This window comes from Carassius gibelio, chromosome B19, assembly GCF_023724105.1.
Source record: "Carassius gibelio isolate Cgi1373 ecotype wild population from Czech Republic chromosome B19, carGib1.2-hapl.c, whole genome shotgun sequence".
Classification (NCBI taxonomy): domain Eukaryota; kingdom Metazoa; phylum Chordata; class Actinopteri; order Cypriniformes; family Cyprinidae; genus Carassius; species Carassius gibelio.
This window is the reverse complement of record NC_068414.1, coordinates 29,273,147-29,289,831: the sequence shown is the minus strand read 5'-3', so window position 1 is coordinate 29,289,831 and position 16,685 is coordinate 29,273,147. Positions and strand designations below refer to the sequence as shown.

At 36.7% G+C, this 16,685-nt stretch overlaps 1 protein-coding gene across 1 annotated transcript; it reads left to right on the top strand.

Moving 5' to 3' along the window:
• The first annotated feature begins 2,280 nt into the window (after window positions 1-2,280).
• si:ch211-80h18.1 (uncharacterized protein LOC555593 homolog) lies at window positions 2,281-15,800 on the top strand. The gene is given in 40 exon segments (XM_052585036.1): window positions 2,281-2,329; window positions 2,956-3,023; window positions 3,124-3,192; window positions 3,563-3,595; window positions 4,323-4,364; window positions 4,669-4,710; window positions 4,865-4,903; window positions 5,105-5,143; window positions 5,964-6,014; window positions 6,102-6,152; window positions 7,998-8,051; window positions 8,146-8,184; window positions 8,305-8,451; window positions 8,723-8,770; window positions 8,876-8,914; window positions 8,999-9,022; window positions 9,123-9,170; window positions 9,259-9,303; window positions 9,551-9,640; window positions 9,725-9,772; window positions 9,848-9,883; window positions 10,221-10,280; window positions 10,639-10,701; window positions 10,787-10,834; window positions 10,944-11,003; window positions 11,538-11,582; window positions 11,724-11,768; window positions 11,848-11,877; window positions 11,979-12,041; window positions 12,724-12,777; window positions 13,321-13,365; window positions 13,479-13,529; window positions 13,608-13,652; window positions 13,741-13,773; window positions 13,937-13,981; window positions 14,268-14,321; window positions 14,629-14,664; window positions 14,886-14,921; window positions 15,205-15,249; window positions 15,486-15,800. Coding segments are annotated over 40 exon segments (1,956 nt in total). The 5' UTR covers window positions 2,281-2,318; the 3' UTR covers window positions 15,521-15,800.
• The last annotated feature ends 885 nt before the right edge of the window (window positions 15,801-16,685 follow it).

The window sequence follows — 16,685 nt, the reverse complement described above, 5'->3', positions numbered from 1 at the left end:
TATATATATATACAAACTTATTTTTATAAAAAAAATAATAATAAAAGCAATATAAAATAATACATAAAAGATAAAAAAGCACAAAATAGTGATTTTAATGACTATTTTGACAATTTACAAATATACAATATTAATTTATAATTATTATAATTAAAATGTATGTATATATATAGAGAGAGAGAGAGAGAGAGAGAGAGAGAGAGAGCGTTAATAATATACATTTATATCAAGTTTCTATATATAATTGTATATATTATTAATTAATTATCAATACGTACATTGTCACAACTATAACACAACAAATGACATGCATAACACTGACATAATTTTTTTTGCCTCTGGAGTACATTTTGTTATTTTTATTTACCAAAATATATTGTGAGTGTGGAAAAATATAATTTTGCCGTAGGATACAACTGGTGGTCGGTCTTTTTCCATATGGTCTGAGCACAGTCTCCATGCACGGCAGCCGAGCTGAACAGATCCTGGACTGGCACTTCTAATCTCGGCACCCAAGGTTGGCTCCAAGAGCGCTATGGTTTCAAGCACCTAACAGAGAGCTTTTGTTTGAGATCAGGCAGGCCTGCAGGAATGAGGGAAGACACAGGACATCAAACTGGCCAGCAGAAATCTGGCCACATCTGCCAACAAGAGCAGCTGATGTGTAATAATACAGCTTTTCAATATGTCTTGTCATTCCACACTGCTCCTGGGATTGACACTGTACCAGTAGGTGGACATTTCTACTAGCAATAGTAGTTTAGTACTCGAGTACATGCAAAGCATTTTTATGAACAACTGATTCTTCCAAAAGCAAATGAGCCTAATATTTCTAGCAGGAAAAAACTAAAACAAAAGCTAGCTGTAGTTACACATAATGTAAGCTAACATCTTTTACATTATTTGGATTCATGTATTATTTTAATATGATAGTTCAGATCAATCGAAATACACACACACACACACACACACACACACACAGTTCAACAAAGAAAGCTTGTTTAGCTCAAGAGCTCATTAGCTTTGTTGTGACACACGTCCATTTGGAGGAGTTTATCACAGAAATGCATTTCGAGGCCTGCTGGTGTTCGTTACATTGTAAAACAGCTTGATGTTAACTGGCACTCGCTACAGGAATGCAATCTTCCTGAGAGCTGCCAGATATTCTGTTACTGTGAGGGGTCAGGAGCATTAGCTTATGCAAAACACAGATACCATAGTACTTGAATGGACCACGCTAATCCATCACAAGTCATTAAGTTATTGTCTTTCTCGAAAAGGCCTAGCAACACTTGTGGTCTTTATTTACTGAATATCATGCATAAATAAATGCAACAATAAAAAAAGTTACACATTTCTAGACTATATACATTGATTAATATAGATGCCTTATTTTTTGTTATTCAATATTTAGAAATATTGTACTTTAAGGTGTGAGATGTCATTTTATATTATAATGTCAGTTGTAAAAATGTAAAAAAAATGCTTACTGATTTTTTGATAATGTTTTTTGTAAACAAAGGTGAAAATAAAAATCTGAATAAAATAAATTATAAACTATAAAAGTAAATAAAAAGATAAATAAATAAAAAGATAAAGATGTAAATAAAGAAATGTATGATATAAAATGTCTGATATAAAATTTAAATAAATATGAAAATATGATTTATTAAATAAAAGCATATGCTTCAAAATAAGGTCCACCATTATCCATTCTTTAGAGTATTGCAGTGTTTTTGTAAGAACCAAATCACAAAACAAGCGTGAAAGAACCATCAGAAAACCTCTGATCTAAAACCAGCTAGGTGATCTTGTTTTCCAAGGGTGAACAAATGAGAAAACACCTGTAACTTCCTGCATGAGTTCCTGTGGCTCTGGTCTGTGTGTGATGTTGTGTAGGTGCCCTCCACTGGTTGAGCTGCCTTACTGATTCCACGCTGCCTGCTGGGCCAGAGAGATGATGGGACATACCATGAATTTGTATGCTATTCATCCAATTTTTTGGTATAATCAGTCAACAGCAAACGCGCAGAAGATATTCCTCATCATTTCTGCACTTTGATAAGTGAAGACACTGCAGATCTGATCTGAATATAAATTATGAATCAAAAATGTGTCAGTACTCACTCGTGGTTTGATTGGTGGGAGCAGGTTGAATGGCAGGCGCTGGGGTTAGAAGTCCTGCCCCTTACCAAGATGGGGGGCTGGAAGCGTATAAAAAGTATTTTGCTGGCCAGTCTAGCATAAGGAAGTCAAACGCACGTTTGCTGGTTGCTTTATGTCTGCTGCACAGTTTCCCACATAGACCTGTGCTAAAGATGCTGTCACGGTAAGTCAATGATGATTGATACATAACAACTAATATCTCTGAAACTGACATCAGGGGACTAACTGAATGAGCAATTATCTATCTATCTATCTATCTATCTATCTATCTATCTATCTATCTATCTATCTATCTATTTATCTATCTATCAAGAATAAGCAGTGGATTGGTTTATCAATGGGCTTGAATGAGGGGTTTATGCATTTATTTAACATGCATTCATTATTATATTCCTTAGGAATCAAACCCATAACTTTGGTGTTCCTAGCACTGTGTTTAAGCTGCAAGAATGTTTTTTTTAATAGATTAAAAGCATGTTTTGGATAGGATTTGATGCTTATGACTTATATCTGGTTTAAAGACTGTGTTGCTCTAATAATTTAATGCTGGGAATCTCTTTTAATAATAAAACGCGATGTAATGTCTGATAACTGAATGCTTTATGATTAAACAATGAAAAACTTGCAGCATAAATTGATGAATGAACATTGTATGCAAGTTAAATTTGAATTCATCTAATATTAAAAGCATGCATTTCTCAAGAGAATTAATTTGAATTCCCATTGTCAGCTGTTTGAGAAATGCTTCACATGTGCTTATTCTGGACTCTTATCATTTTGCTTTGACAGAAATCTTGTAATTGCTTCAGTGGCTGTAGTGTTTCTGGCGTCCACCGTATCAACGGCTCCTGTTGAAGGTATGAGCTCCTTTCCCAGAGGGATTATTTAATGACACACTCCTATGTTTAACATACAGCGCCCATGTTAATTAAACAGCTCAGATATTTCTCCGGACAGATAAGGAGCCTGAGGAAAATGACTTTGAGGCTGAAGAGGGTGAAGAAGAACTGTCCGAGGAGGAAGAGGGTAGGGGATGAAGTTCTTTTAGATGTTACTTCATCAACATCCCGATGAGAGCCGACCGTACCACACCAAGGAGCTCATATTGTAGACACTTTGACACTAGATGTGATCCTGCAAAAGGACAAGATGAGAAGTTAATTCTATAATGTTCGTGATAAACAGTTCTAAAGTAAACCTGAATTTATTTTTAATCCGTTCGGATTCATAAACCCATCAAAGTGGGTAAATGCAGTCTCAAAGAGAAAATAAAAGAGCATTTAACTTAAAACAGATCAGTGAATTCTAAACTCTGTGGACTCGGACAGAAAGAGGAGAAGGGCTAAACAAAGGAGCGGTTGTTATAAACTGTATCGATTTTCCCTTTTCTTTACAGATGATGATGACTCCAAAGGTCAGCATATGAAGGGTGGGTGACAAGTTCACAACTAACCACCATTGTGCAAAACCTCAGTCATCTTTAATAATAACATAATAAGTCATAATTTACTTCAAAAGTCAGTTTTTCTTAATGAGGCTGAGCTATTCAAAACATTTGGGGTTCTGCCATAATCAGAAATTGCACTTACAAAAAAAGTACTGTAGTACTTTTTGTTGGTATTCAAAGATTTTTGGACATGGGATCAGTGATAATACTTTGTTTTTCTAAGCTTGATTATTAAGATTTTAAAGTATAGTAACCATACAGAAAACCTAGTACAGTGGTGGTAATCTTATCGAACTTCGGTATATACCATGATATTGAAATTCACGTATCATAATATTTATAGTATTTGCAACATTCCTACATGGATTTAAGTACCATAATATATTTTAAAATACCATAGCATTGTCATCTGATACAACCATAGTACCAGTGTTAAAGACTAAATACTCATGATACATTTAGTTCTAATGGGGTAGCGACATTGCAAAAACTAAACTCAAATCAGATCTAAAATGCACATAAAAGCCAATAAAAACAACTTAAAATGTATATAGCTGGTTTACATGCAAAACCCCTTAAGCACGTGTAAAAAGAGTGTCTGTCTTTTATGAAGCCTCCTGGCCAGAATAGTTTGATTGACCTGTGAGAAATGATCTCTGGGAATCTGTGTAAGAATATGTTTCTTGTTCCTCTCCCTCTTTTCCCAAAGGAGCCGGATCGCATCAGGCCACTGCAGCACCCAAAGGCTTGGGTAAGGTGAAGCTAATCCTCTTTAGAGCTGGAGGCAGAGAACACTGAACCTCTCAGCACTGGAAAATAGTTCACTGGGTGCACCCTACTCAGTAAGCAGAGTCAATCAGTACTTAATCTGGTTTAGGGATCAGGTATGTGGCTGAACGACATTGCTCGATTTATTAATAAATGTGGAAAGACGAAACATCAGGTGCACAGATCCGTGGAAAACAGAGGCCTGTAGCGCAGTGAGATTGCATGATTGTTGGGCCGATGTTTCAGGACCTTATGCACTTTAGACTGAAGGGCTGTTTTTCTCCAAGGTATGACTCCTGGCAGCGCCATCGCGGGCCAATCCCCAAACGGTAAGGAAAGTCTACTCGATAACGCAAAAACAAGTTCTTTTCGGAGTGCATTAGCCTCTCATGACCTCTGGTGAAAGGTGAATTTGTTGAGAGCTCAATGGCCTTTCTGAAGTCCAATACATCTTTTGACAAAACCTTTGCTCTCGTTTCCCAGGTCAGAAACTTAATGGCGGCACTCAAACTGGCCAAGTCTGTAAGTGTGAACCTGATCTATCAGGGGCAAAACTTTCACAGAAGCCACACTTTAGAAAAGCAACACAGACTGACCTTATGTAGGAAATGCACTACAGAGTTATATACGCACGGTCATAGCCAAACATCATGAGGTCAAATCTAGATATATTTTCTCTTTCTTGGCCAATCAGAAACTTAACTGGTGTTTTTGTCATTACAGCATCAGGCAGCACATCAACAGCTTCAAATGGAGCAAACGGTAACCAGCATTTCAGTCAGAATATGATATAATCTACTATTGTAAAAAAAATTTTTTACAAATATATATATTACCTAATATTACCTAATTTGATGGTACGGAGTTAAAAATAAAAATATTTTTTCACAAATGTATGTATTTATCTGCCTTAATGCACTTATGAAACAACAAAAGCAGCCAAATGTCAAAGGTTTTCACAAAAACACAAGTATTCAAAATTTATAATTTAACTCATAATATGCAAAGAATTAGAAAAACATATGTTCAAAATAAATTTATAAATATACATTTTCCACAAAATCTGTCATTTTCTGTTGCTGTTTGCATGTAGGAAAATGTTTGAAGCTCTAGATCATGTTTTCATTTTCTTCTGTTGCTGACCTTGAAATTAGGCATAAATAATGTTCGTACATGTGAAAAGTGGCTGAGAATTTAACAAATAGTTGTACTGGGCTCAGAGAAAGATAGTAATCTTGTCTTTATGGCAGTTTTTTACAATGATTAAGGGATATAACAAGACTTCCTAACCTTACAAATTGTTGTAGAATGCAAAAATGCTACAAAATGCACATTGTATTTAGTGTGAAAATGACGTGCTAGTGCCTAATAGGCACTATTTTTCGAATCTGCATCCATAATAATAAAAAATAAAATAAAAAAACAGGGTGGTTCATGGTGGTGAATCATTAGTTTTGCTGTTAATGAAACCACTAACTGCGTGTCATGTCATTGGATTATTGGAGCAGTATCAGTATTGACATCTATCTTTCATTACTGGACAAGGGATGTTCTCTCAGAAATGTTTCTTTGTGGGTTACAGGAAGTAATGGAAGAGACGGGTTATCTCGCCCATCTGGCTCTAGTTCTCATGGTACTGGACCTGTTCACCTGCTGTATATGGTTTTCTTTTTGCCCTAACAAGTTGACTGCCTAATCACTGTATTCATTTTACTTACAGATGCAAGTTATGGTGGACAAGATGGGTCCAAATCAGACATAGTTCCTCCAGGTACCTGATCACTGATTCTGACATAAATAAAATAAAATAAAATAAAAGTTGCACATTTATATGTCACTTTTATATTTACCTTAAAATACTAAAATGTTTAATACAACCATTAATTTTTATATAAATAATATAATATACAGGTGCTGGTCATATAATTAGAATATCATCAAAAAGTAGATTTATTTCACTAATTCCATTCAAAAATGAAACTTGTATATTATATTCATTCATTACACACAGACGGATATATTTCAATTTTTTTTCATGATTAAAACTGACAACTAAGTAAAATAAAAAATTCAGTAACTCAGAAAATTTGAATATTGTGAAAAGGTTCAATATTGAAGACACCTGGTGACAAACTCTAATCAGCTAATTAACTCAAAATACCTTCAAAGGCCTTAAAATGGTCTCTCAGTCTAGTTCTGTAGGTTACACAATCATGGGGAAGACTGCTGACTTGACAGTTGTCCAAAAGACGACCATTGACACCTTGCACAAGGAGGGCAAGACACAAAAGGTCATTGCAAAAGAGGCTGGCTGTTCACAGAGCTCTGTGTCCAAGCACATTAAGAGGCGAAGGGAAGGAAAAGATGTGGTAGAAAGAAAGTGTACAAGTAATAGGTATAACCACACCCAAAAACAAAACCCATTCAAAAATGTGGGGGAGATTCACAAAGGTGGACTGCAGCTGGAGTCAGTGCTTCAAGAATCACTTTGCACAGATGTATGCAAGACATGGGTTTCAGCTGTCGCATTCCTTGTGTCAAGCAACTCTTAAACAACAGACAGCGTCAGAAGCGTCTGGCTTTAAAAAGGACTGGACAGCTGCTGAGTTGTCCACAGTTATGTTCTCTGATGTAAGTAAATTTTACATTTCCTTTAGAAATCAGGGTCCCAGCGTCTGGAGGAAGAGAGGAAAGGCACACAATCCATGTTGCTTGAGGTCCAGTGTAAAGTTTCCACAGTCAGTGATGGTTTGGGGTTCCATGTCATCTGCTGGTGTTGGTCCACTGTGTTTTCTGAGGTCCAAGTTCAACACAGCCGAATACCAGGAAGTTTTAGAGCACTTCCTGCTTCCTGCTGCTGACCAACTTTATGGAGATGCAGATTTCATTTTTCAACAGGACTTGGCACCTGCACACAGTGCCAAAGCTACCAGTACCTGGTTTAAGGACAATGGTATCCCAGTTTTTAATTGGCCAGCAAACACACCTGACCTGAACCCCATAGAAAAGCTATGGGGTATTGTGAAGAGGAAGATGCAATATGCCAGACCCAAGAATGCAGAAGAGCTGAAGACCACTATCAGAGCAACCTGGGCTCTCATAACACCTGAGCAGTGCCACGGACTGATCGACTCCATGCCACGCCGCATTGCTGCAGTAATTCAGGCAAAAGGAGCCCCAACTAAGTATTGAGTGCTGTACATTTCATGTTCATACTTTTCATATCCATTAATTTCAGTTGGCTAAGATTTCTAAAACTCCTTTCTTTATATTGGTCTTAAGTAATATTCTAATTTTTTGAGATTTCTGAATTTGGGATTTTCCTTAGTTGTCAGTAATAATCATCAAAATTAAAAGAAATAAACATTTGAAATATATCAGTCTGTGTGTAATGAATGGATATAATATACAAGTTTCACTTTTTGAATGGAACTAGTGAAATAAATCAACTTTTTGATTATATTCTAATTATATGACCAGCACCTGTAATATAATATATAACAACTTAACAATAACAACAGTTTGGGGTCAGAGGAAAAGTAGTAATTTCTTTAAATAAATAAATGGTTAAACAGTAGTGCATTACATGAAGAGTGATAAAGGGAATTATTCTCAGGTGTAGGAGCTGGAGGAGCAGGTGCTAATGGAGGTTCAGGATCAAAAGTCCCTGGTAATGGCATTTAGAAACAAAATGTTCCAAATATGATCTCAAATATTTGAAATTTTAGTTAAATCAGAAACCCAATATGTTTAATTTGTTTCAGGCACAGATGGGGGCGTCCATTCGGTTTCCATTTCTGCTGGTAAGAGGTTGTTCTGTTTATCCTAAGGCAGCCATGCCTTATAATGTGTATTTATATTATGCACATAACATCTAAATATAGCATTCACCTCATACCGAGATATCATTGTCAATCTCACAGTGTCATCAGGTCAAGGGTCATCAGGCCACATAGCAGCAGGTCATGGGTCCACAATGATATCCAGCCAAACATTTGGCCAGGCTTCAGCAGGACAGATGTCAGACGGTGTGGGTGTAGTTTCCTCTGAGGTCCAATCACAGCCTGCAGGTATTTCAATCAAAAAGATGCAATAGTTCACCCAAAACTGAAAATTTGCTGACCCTCAGGCCATCCAAGTTGTAGATGAGAAATCTGTTTCAATGAAGAAACAAACTTACCCATCTTCGATAACCTGAGGGTGAATACATTTTCAGCAACTTTTAAATTTCGGGTGAACAATTCCTTAAAAAATTATTTTATTTTTATTATATATAAGGCTTCAAGTAAAAGATCTATGCAAAAGTTATACAATCATAATGCTCTTTGCGTGTGTGTTCAGGGTCAGAGGGATTCGCTCCACAAACAGATGGCTCACAGAATGAAAATGGTATGTGTATACCAGGGTCTTGCTATTGTATCTCATGGAGGTCTTTTCTTACTTTTTAAATGCTTTACACAATAATCAAGAACACATCTTGTCTTCTTGCATCAGGGGAAACAGCTCATGACGGATCTCAAATAGAATCTCCTGGTGATGAACATTAAAGTTTACATTCAGTTTACAAAATGTTTTCTATTAAATCATAATTATGTCATTTTTGTCTTGTACATTCAGAAACCCCTGAGATAGAATCTAACGGTGAGTGTCATTGTGTGTTAATGCACATCAAACAAAATTGTGCACCATATTAATCAGAAGAATGAGTGATGTAGTCTTTTTAATCGGGTTCCTCTCATAGGCAATGGACACAAACAGCTTCTGAATGGAGGAGAAACAGGATTTACAGGTGAGGAAAAATTTAGTTTTAATTGATTGACATTTCATATGACATGAAAAATAAAAACTAACTAACTGTCTCTGCTGTTAATTTGCAGGCATGGATCATTTCATGGCAGGCACATCTCAGATACAAGGAACAGGTATAAAAGCATGATTTAAAATCCTACCGAAAAACCATTCATTTCTGAGATAGAAAAAAGTATACTTACAGTGTTTTCAGTTTTTACTTTGTGTCACAGGAATTAACAACATTTTAAAAGTATTAAAATTAAGACTGTATTTTTGATCAGACTTCTTAAACATTACTGAAACCAACCTTTAATCTAGTGTATACATTTAAAATCAAAAACTTTATACATATTCACTAAATAATAATGTGAGCATCAGACCGTACTAGGAACTCAAACATTTAACTGCACATTTTTATTGCAGGCATAACAGATCAGTCAAGCCATGACTTCCTCGTTGGCTTGATGGGTGAGCATTTCTTTGTTCTCATTAATGAGTGGAAGAAATACTGAATGTGATTCTCAGTGTGGACCAGAATGTCTCCCTCTACAGGTGGAATAGGAGAGACCTTTGGTCCAGACACCCAAACAGACGGGCTAGGTACGCTTTTAGACCTCTTAGACAGTCCTCCAGACGTTCCACACACATACCTAGTAACTGACGCTGTCTCAACAGATCACATGGGACTCGCATTTCAGGTGGATTCGGCAGGTAAGCGTCCACTTCAACTCATCCAGGCTTGATGTTTATGGCTTTTGGGCTGCGGTCATCTGAATTGCTTTCTAATGATCTCATTGGCCTTGTAGCAAAAAAGGACGTCCCACACTTGTTAAGTTCACTTGATTTACTTTTATGCCCATGCTGTGAAACGGCTCACATACGGCACTGAGAGCCTCCCCTCCTTCTGTCCAGCTGTCATGCTGTACTAATTATGGGCCGCGCGAACAGAATAAACCAGCCAGATCCTGTTCTCTACCTAATAATTTATTGAAAGACGACTGGTGTGAATCAAAGCTGTCCTTTTTCTCTCACTGGTTCTCCTTTCCAGCCGCTGGCCTGAGTCCAGGGCACCCGTCCAGTGGCGGTCCGGTTCTAGAAGCTCCTCCAGGTAATGGCTGCTGGCTGCCGCTCTGTGCTCCTTTAGGTCCTGTAAATTTAGAGTGCTTTTACCCCAGTAGCCGTGGGATTATCCCAGCACACGTCTAATAAACTCTGTCAGACTTACAATCCTGACACTGGCTCCGAAGGGGGCATTACGACAACTTTCAGAGACGTTTTTAGTGTCATGAGAGGTCACTGGGGTTTCATGCATCCGTTTGAATTACACAGACTGATCACTGAGCTCATAACTCAGTTTACTGAGTGAGTGTAGGAGCTTTTAAGATGGATAGATAGAACAACTGATAGAATGTAGGAACAATAGGTGGAATGACACAAGACAGATTGTCCCTTGTTCTGTATATCAGACTCTCCAGGACTGGATTACCTGTCTGTTAAAAATGGGAATGGTGTTTATACTCATTCAATCAGTAAGTCAAGTATTAATCGGTTTACTAGCATTACATTTGTAATAGTATATTATGTTTCTAATATTATCTTTTATAATATCTCCAGACATGGCTGATAATGGAGCCCAAACCAAATCACCAGTTGATACAACAGGTAAACTGATGTTAAACAACATTTTCAGCAAAAATCCTGCATAGATTGGTGGAAACGGAAAGTGACATAAAATGCAAAAAAAAATTGAAGTTTAATCTGATTTTTACAGATTCTTCAGTAATCTTTGGCACGATGTCACATCCGGGCCATTCCTTCTTAGATTATTCAGGTAAGACAACTATTTTAGTAAAAGTTTGCAACAAAGCCTCATTTGTTAAAGGAATAGTAAAAAAGAAATTGCTGTAAATTTTCTCACCCTCAGGCCATCCAAGATAGATAGGTTTTTTTCTTTAACAGACATCCAGAAATGTAGCATTACATCAATTGCTCACAGTGAATGGGTGCCGTCAGAATGAGGATCCAATCTGTTATTGTGAAAAAAACTTCACTTGTAAAGCGAAAAGCTGCATGGACCTTCATTTTGACGGCACCCATTCTGCAAAATTTCTCAAAATATGTTTTGATAAAGAAACAAACTCATCTACATCTTGGGCTAAGAGTAATTTTTTTTCCAGCAAATGTTCATATGTTTTGGTGAGCTATTCCTTTGACATTTATTGTGACATTTAGTGCAGCATTTATTAATCTTTGTAAATGTTAATAAAAAGTTAATAAAAATGCAATTGTTATATGTATTAGTAAAGTTGAAATATATATATATGAGATACGATATTATATTTATCAGTTTTGTTGTTCTCCTCAGATGGTGGGGCAGATAATAATGGTGCAGATTTACCTGAAACAAATGGTGAGTTATAATCAACAAAATTCCAATCATAGCAGTTGTTGGCTACTTTTCCATGGTCCAAGCTGTTTTAGGTGGTTGACCACCTGCAGGGATTTCATCATAAAGTATCATTTTGACACATGATTCATAATTGCATTACAGGAAATGGAAACGGTCGGCACAAACCTGTGGTAGGCATGCAGAAAGGTATGTTGAAATGTCTATAAAAGCATATGAAACCAATGAACAGGAGAGAACTGCAGTGTGTGTCTGGATTCATTCACAGGTGACCCTCCAGGCATTCATCTCAACATCAGTATGTATCTAGCAATTAAACAAACACAACTAATCAACACACAATCACAACGTTATATTATTGATGGACTAATATCCTTGAATTGATGTGAATACTTCCAGTGTCTTTCCAAACAGGCGGAACAGGCCATCAGGACGCTGCAGTGGAGATACATCACACAGCTGGTAATATATCACCCGGTTCTATCACATCACTTAAAGTCAATTGATTTGTTAGTCATAATTCAATGTTTATGTGACTTCTCTTGGCAAGTCTGTCTAGAATAGTGGGGTTGTGTGGGTTTACCAAAGGCTTGTGCTCAATACAAAAAATATTTTTCATGGCAGGTTTAAAGCCATGAAAACAAATATCAGAGTTTTGTTGATTTTAGCTCACATCACATCTACATGCTAGTGTACTACTTTTTTTTTTTTTTTTTTTTTAAGTGGGAAACTTAGTTATTTAAACAATAGTTAAATTGTCAACATATTCACTTCTAACGTCTTGCCTTAAATGAAATTTTGCCTTCCTATACATCATTGGTTTGCTCACACAGTGAGGTCGGCAGCATTATTTTATGCATACCCAAAAACCTAAGGTATTTGGGAAAACAATCCCAGAATGCTTTGAGGGGAATTAGACTTGTCATTCACCTACCAGCATGCTAACTTCAAACTTATGAGTTAAGTCTTCCAAATACTATTTTATATATAGAAAGGCACCTATCTATTTAGACAACAAGGTATCCCACTAGATTTTGGAACAGCACTAATAAGTCAACACTAATCATCTTTACACATATATTAATCAAATATTAAACCACTTCGCCCTTTTAGAAACTATTTTTGTTGTTGCTTTTATTTTCAGTTGGTGCTCTAGATCAAAGTGACCACACTCTCAGTCCTTACGCTGACACGACCGGTAGGTAACCACATATAGAAGCCTGTTTCCACCACAGATTAAAATATATATATATATATATTTTTTTTTTTTCTGTGGTGGAATTCTGCAATTCTGCAATCTCTTGCAATTCTGAAGAAATCCGGAATCAGAATTCTGAATTTAAAATTCAAGAAAAATTTCGCAGTTCAAATTTTAAATATCGCAATTTTGTTTGTTTGTTTTTTTATGCCACAAAATAAAATATTAAATTTGTAATTCTTGCAATTGCAATTTTCATATCTCGCAATTCTGACTTTAGATTTCGCATTTCTGAAAAAAAAGTTTAACTTGTTACTTATAAACAGAATTATAATAGAATTTACAGACTTCCATAATAATCCTTATCTATCAGTTTAATATATTAAATAATAATTATAATAAAATAATTCACTTATTTTTTGTAAATCCATCTCTCTTTGCTTCTTTAAGATTAATTTTTAATATAATTCTTTGTATGTAATGCATTTTAAATTACCATTGTGTTTGAAATGTGCTTCATAAACTCGCCTTGGCTTCTCAAAGGATTTGACGGTGTCACCGGTGCAAGCATGCAGACAGATATGGCAGGTATTATCTTTAAGATTTTACCAAACATACTATTTACGAAATACACCATGAGTGAATGTAAAGCAGCATTGGATTTTGTGCACGTTCCTTTAATAACGGAGCCATGTGGTCAGGTGCGGCGGGTGATCCAGTGACTGAAGGACAGACTCAAACAGACATGACAGGTGAGTACAACACAATATGCAAAGAAATAATGAAAGTAAATCTGAAATATTTATGACATGCTGTTTCCTGTTATTCAGGGCAGGGAAACTTAGCTGTGACTGACGGCGTGCCGAGTTACACAGGTAAACGTGTTTCCTCAGCGCACCCAGACACATGTAGTCAATCACGCATGCAAGGCTTTCATGTGTAGTGTGTGTTTCTAAAAAGCAGATTCTGTGCGTGCGACTGGGACTGGATTTACAGGTGAGTGACCTTTAGATTATATGAATAAATCAGAATGAGCAAGTCACAGATAATATAAATGTTTAGAAAATATGGATATAAATATATATGTAATAATCAGCTGAAGTAACAAACTGTATGATTTTTTATGTTGACATTTCAAATGTTCTTGTCAAACTTTCAGATGCCTCAGAGACACATGGTAGCATGGTTCAGACAGACTTATCAGGTAAATTACGTGTCAAAACCTCTGCCTCATCAGGTGGACTAACCATCCAGCTGCCCTTATAAAAATGTACCATGGTAAATGTAGTTTCTGCAGAAAGAATGACAAAGATACTGAAAGCCTGTTTGAAGGAAATTCTACAATTTAGAGTACAATAACAATGATACTTGGTGGAAACTGTGATTACCAAGGTCAATTTTCGCAAGGGTCTGCTTACAAAGCAGAAATTGTGGCAAAAGTTTATTAAAAGTTAAAAATGAAACAAACCTTTTTTTAAACTCAACTCCAGTCACAGGGGATCCATTCACAGGGGTTTCCTCACAGACAGATGCCATGGGCACAGGTGGGTGACACACACACACACACACACAGGTATACCTATGGGACATTCCATAGGCATAATGTTTTTTATACTGAACCAAATGTATTTTCTATCACTGCACCCCTCACACAATTTTTAGATTTTCAAAGAACTTCATTCTATATGATTTAGAAGCTTGTTTCCTCATGGGGCCCTAAGAAATGTCCCCACAAGGTCAGAATTAAGTGGTGTTGCTATCATTGTGGGGACATTTGGTTCCCTTAATGTGGTGAATACCAGTTCAAACACACAATAAGGAAAAAGTATAATTTTCATTTTTATTTTTAAGCTACCGCTGAACCTCAAGGGACTCTCAGGAGTCCAAGTAAGTTTTTCTATACATACATACATGCATGAATGCATACACTACTAAATGTCTCTTAATATCAGTGTCTCTTAAATCATGTCAAAATGTCATTTTTGATTCACACTACATCTCTAAACCTGCTTTACCTGCTAACCCGTACATATTAAAGTAAACTAACAGGGTAAATTCATAAAATCAGTGGTTTTGATGTAAACCTCTGGTTTGTTCTCCTCTGACAGGCCAACCTGGTGCTACGGAACAGACACAGCCAGCTGGTAAGCTTCATGGGAGTTCAGATCTCCTTCACTTCAATCACACGATTCATTCTGATGATCTATCTCGCTTCCACCTCAAAGCCATGTCAAACCTGTCCATGAAACATATTGTTCATAAAACCAAATAAAGAAAATTCTAGAACAGAAATTAAATAATGAATACCTTGTGAATAAATCCCCGTTTATGTCTGATTGAGATGCAACAATGATGGAGTGTCTCCAGTGTTGGTGAACAGATGCTCAACAGCTCTTCTCTTTTCTCTGTTTTGCTTGTTCTGTCCAGTATCAGCAGGTGAACAGTACCACACATCTGGTCAGGGTCCTGAAGGTGGGTCTGAAAATTCTCCATGCAGATCATTCATGCTGAAACATCTATCAAATGAATAGAGCTATTCAAAACAAACGGCCCAAACCATCTCAATAATATTGCAAAAACAGTTAATAGGCAACTTAATTGTTCACACATTATGGCCCGGTTCCACAGACTGGGCTTAACTTAAAAATTTTGTAAACGTCTGTCAAGCTGTTTGGCCTCACTGAACTGATGTGTGCGCTTTATGAAAGGTGCAGAAAATGTGGAACTGGAAGATACCTGCTGATTTCCACATGAAGCCGCGAGTGAGGTTTCTGCGCTACAGATTCCAGTGCACAGACCTGAACGCCTGGCAGAGGAACCCTGAACCCGCCCGCTAGACTCAGCTCTCCTTTATCTGTGTGTGTGTGTGTGTCCGTTTGTTTTATTTTCGAATATTTAAACATTCAGAGGATACTGTAACTTAACGTTTTATTGCGCCTGTTTATAAAACTGCCCTGTAGCCTAAGTATTTTATTCATTAGTACAACGAAAGAAAAATAAATAAATCACGATTTTAAACGTTATTTGCTGTGTAAATGTAACGGTTGTTTCCCCCATAAATGTCGCTACTGTATTTTCTTGCCTAGAAGTTGAAGCAATATCCTTTTCCAATGTCTCAGATTGTATATTGCTGAATATATGTCATTTGATGATAATCTTTACATTAAATTGAACATCTATGTTAAACATCAAATTCTAATATTTGTAATTTTACCCGTTCGGAGGAATCAGCTCAAAAACGGGTAACGTTATTTGGATAATGGTTGACTGTCAACCCTAGGTTAAAGGGTAAGTTCACCGATTTTCAGACAACTTTGTATCGCTCATTGTCAGGTGACATCACACTCGTGGAACACGAAATGCATTATGGGTATAGCCGCCATTTGTAAGGTATCAATGCTAGTGTGTTCAGTTGGGAGGATTGTGTTGGTCTTAAATGTGGTAAAATGGTACGTTCTTGTTGTGTGATAGGCTGCATATCTAGTCTCATGACAGAATGGGTCAAGAAGCTCAGATGCTGAAATTAATGCAAGCGTCATGCGCTTCAGTCTATGTAGTAAACAAACCAGCACTTGTCTGCCATTCATTCACACAGAGACGCGCAGAACACGGATTCATATTTCAAACAACTTTTGCTGCTTAACATGCACAGATACTGGTCCATATGGAGATTTGATTTGATTAATTTATGCTAACTTTGACAAATTCTGTGACTGTCCATATTAAAATGTAAGTTTCATTTCCATGACTGGATTTTGAGATTCCGTCCTCGTTTTCTGCTTCGCGGAAATCATAGCGCTGAACCGGGTTTGAACGGGACCTCGGTACTACCCGTACTTAAAGAAACCTGGTACAGTCACATTTTAAAAAATTTTAGTACCGACTTCTTTTGACAACACTATACCATA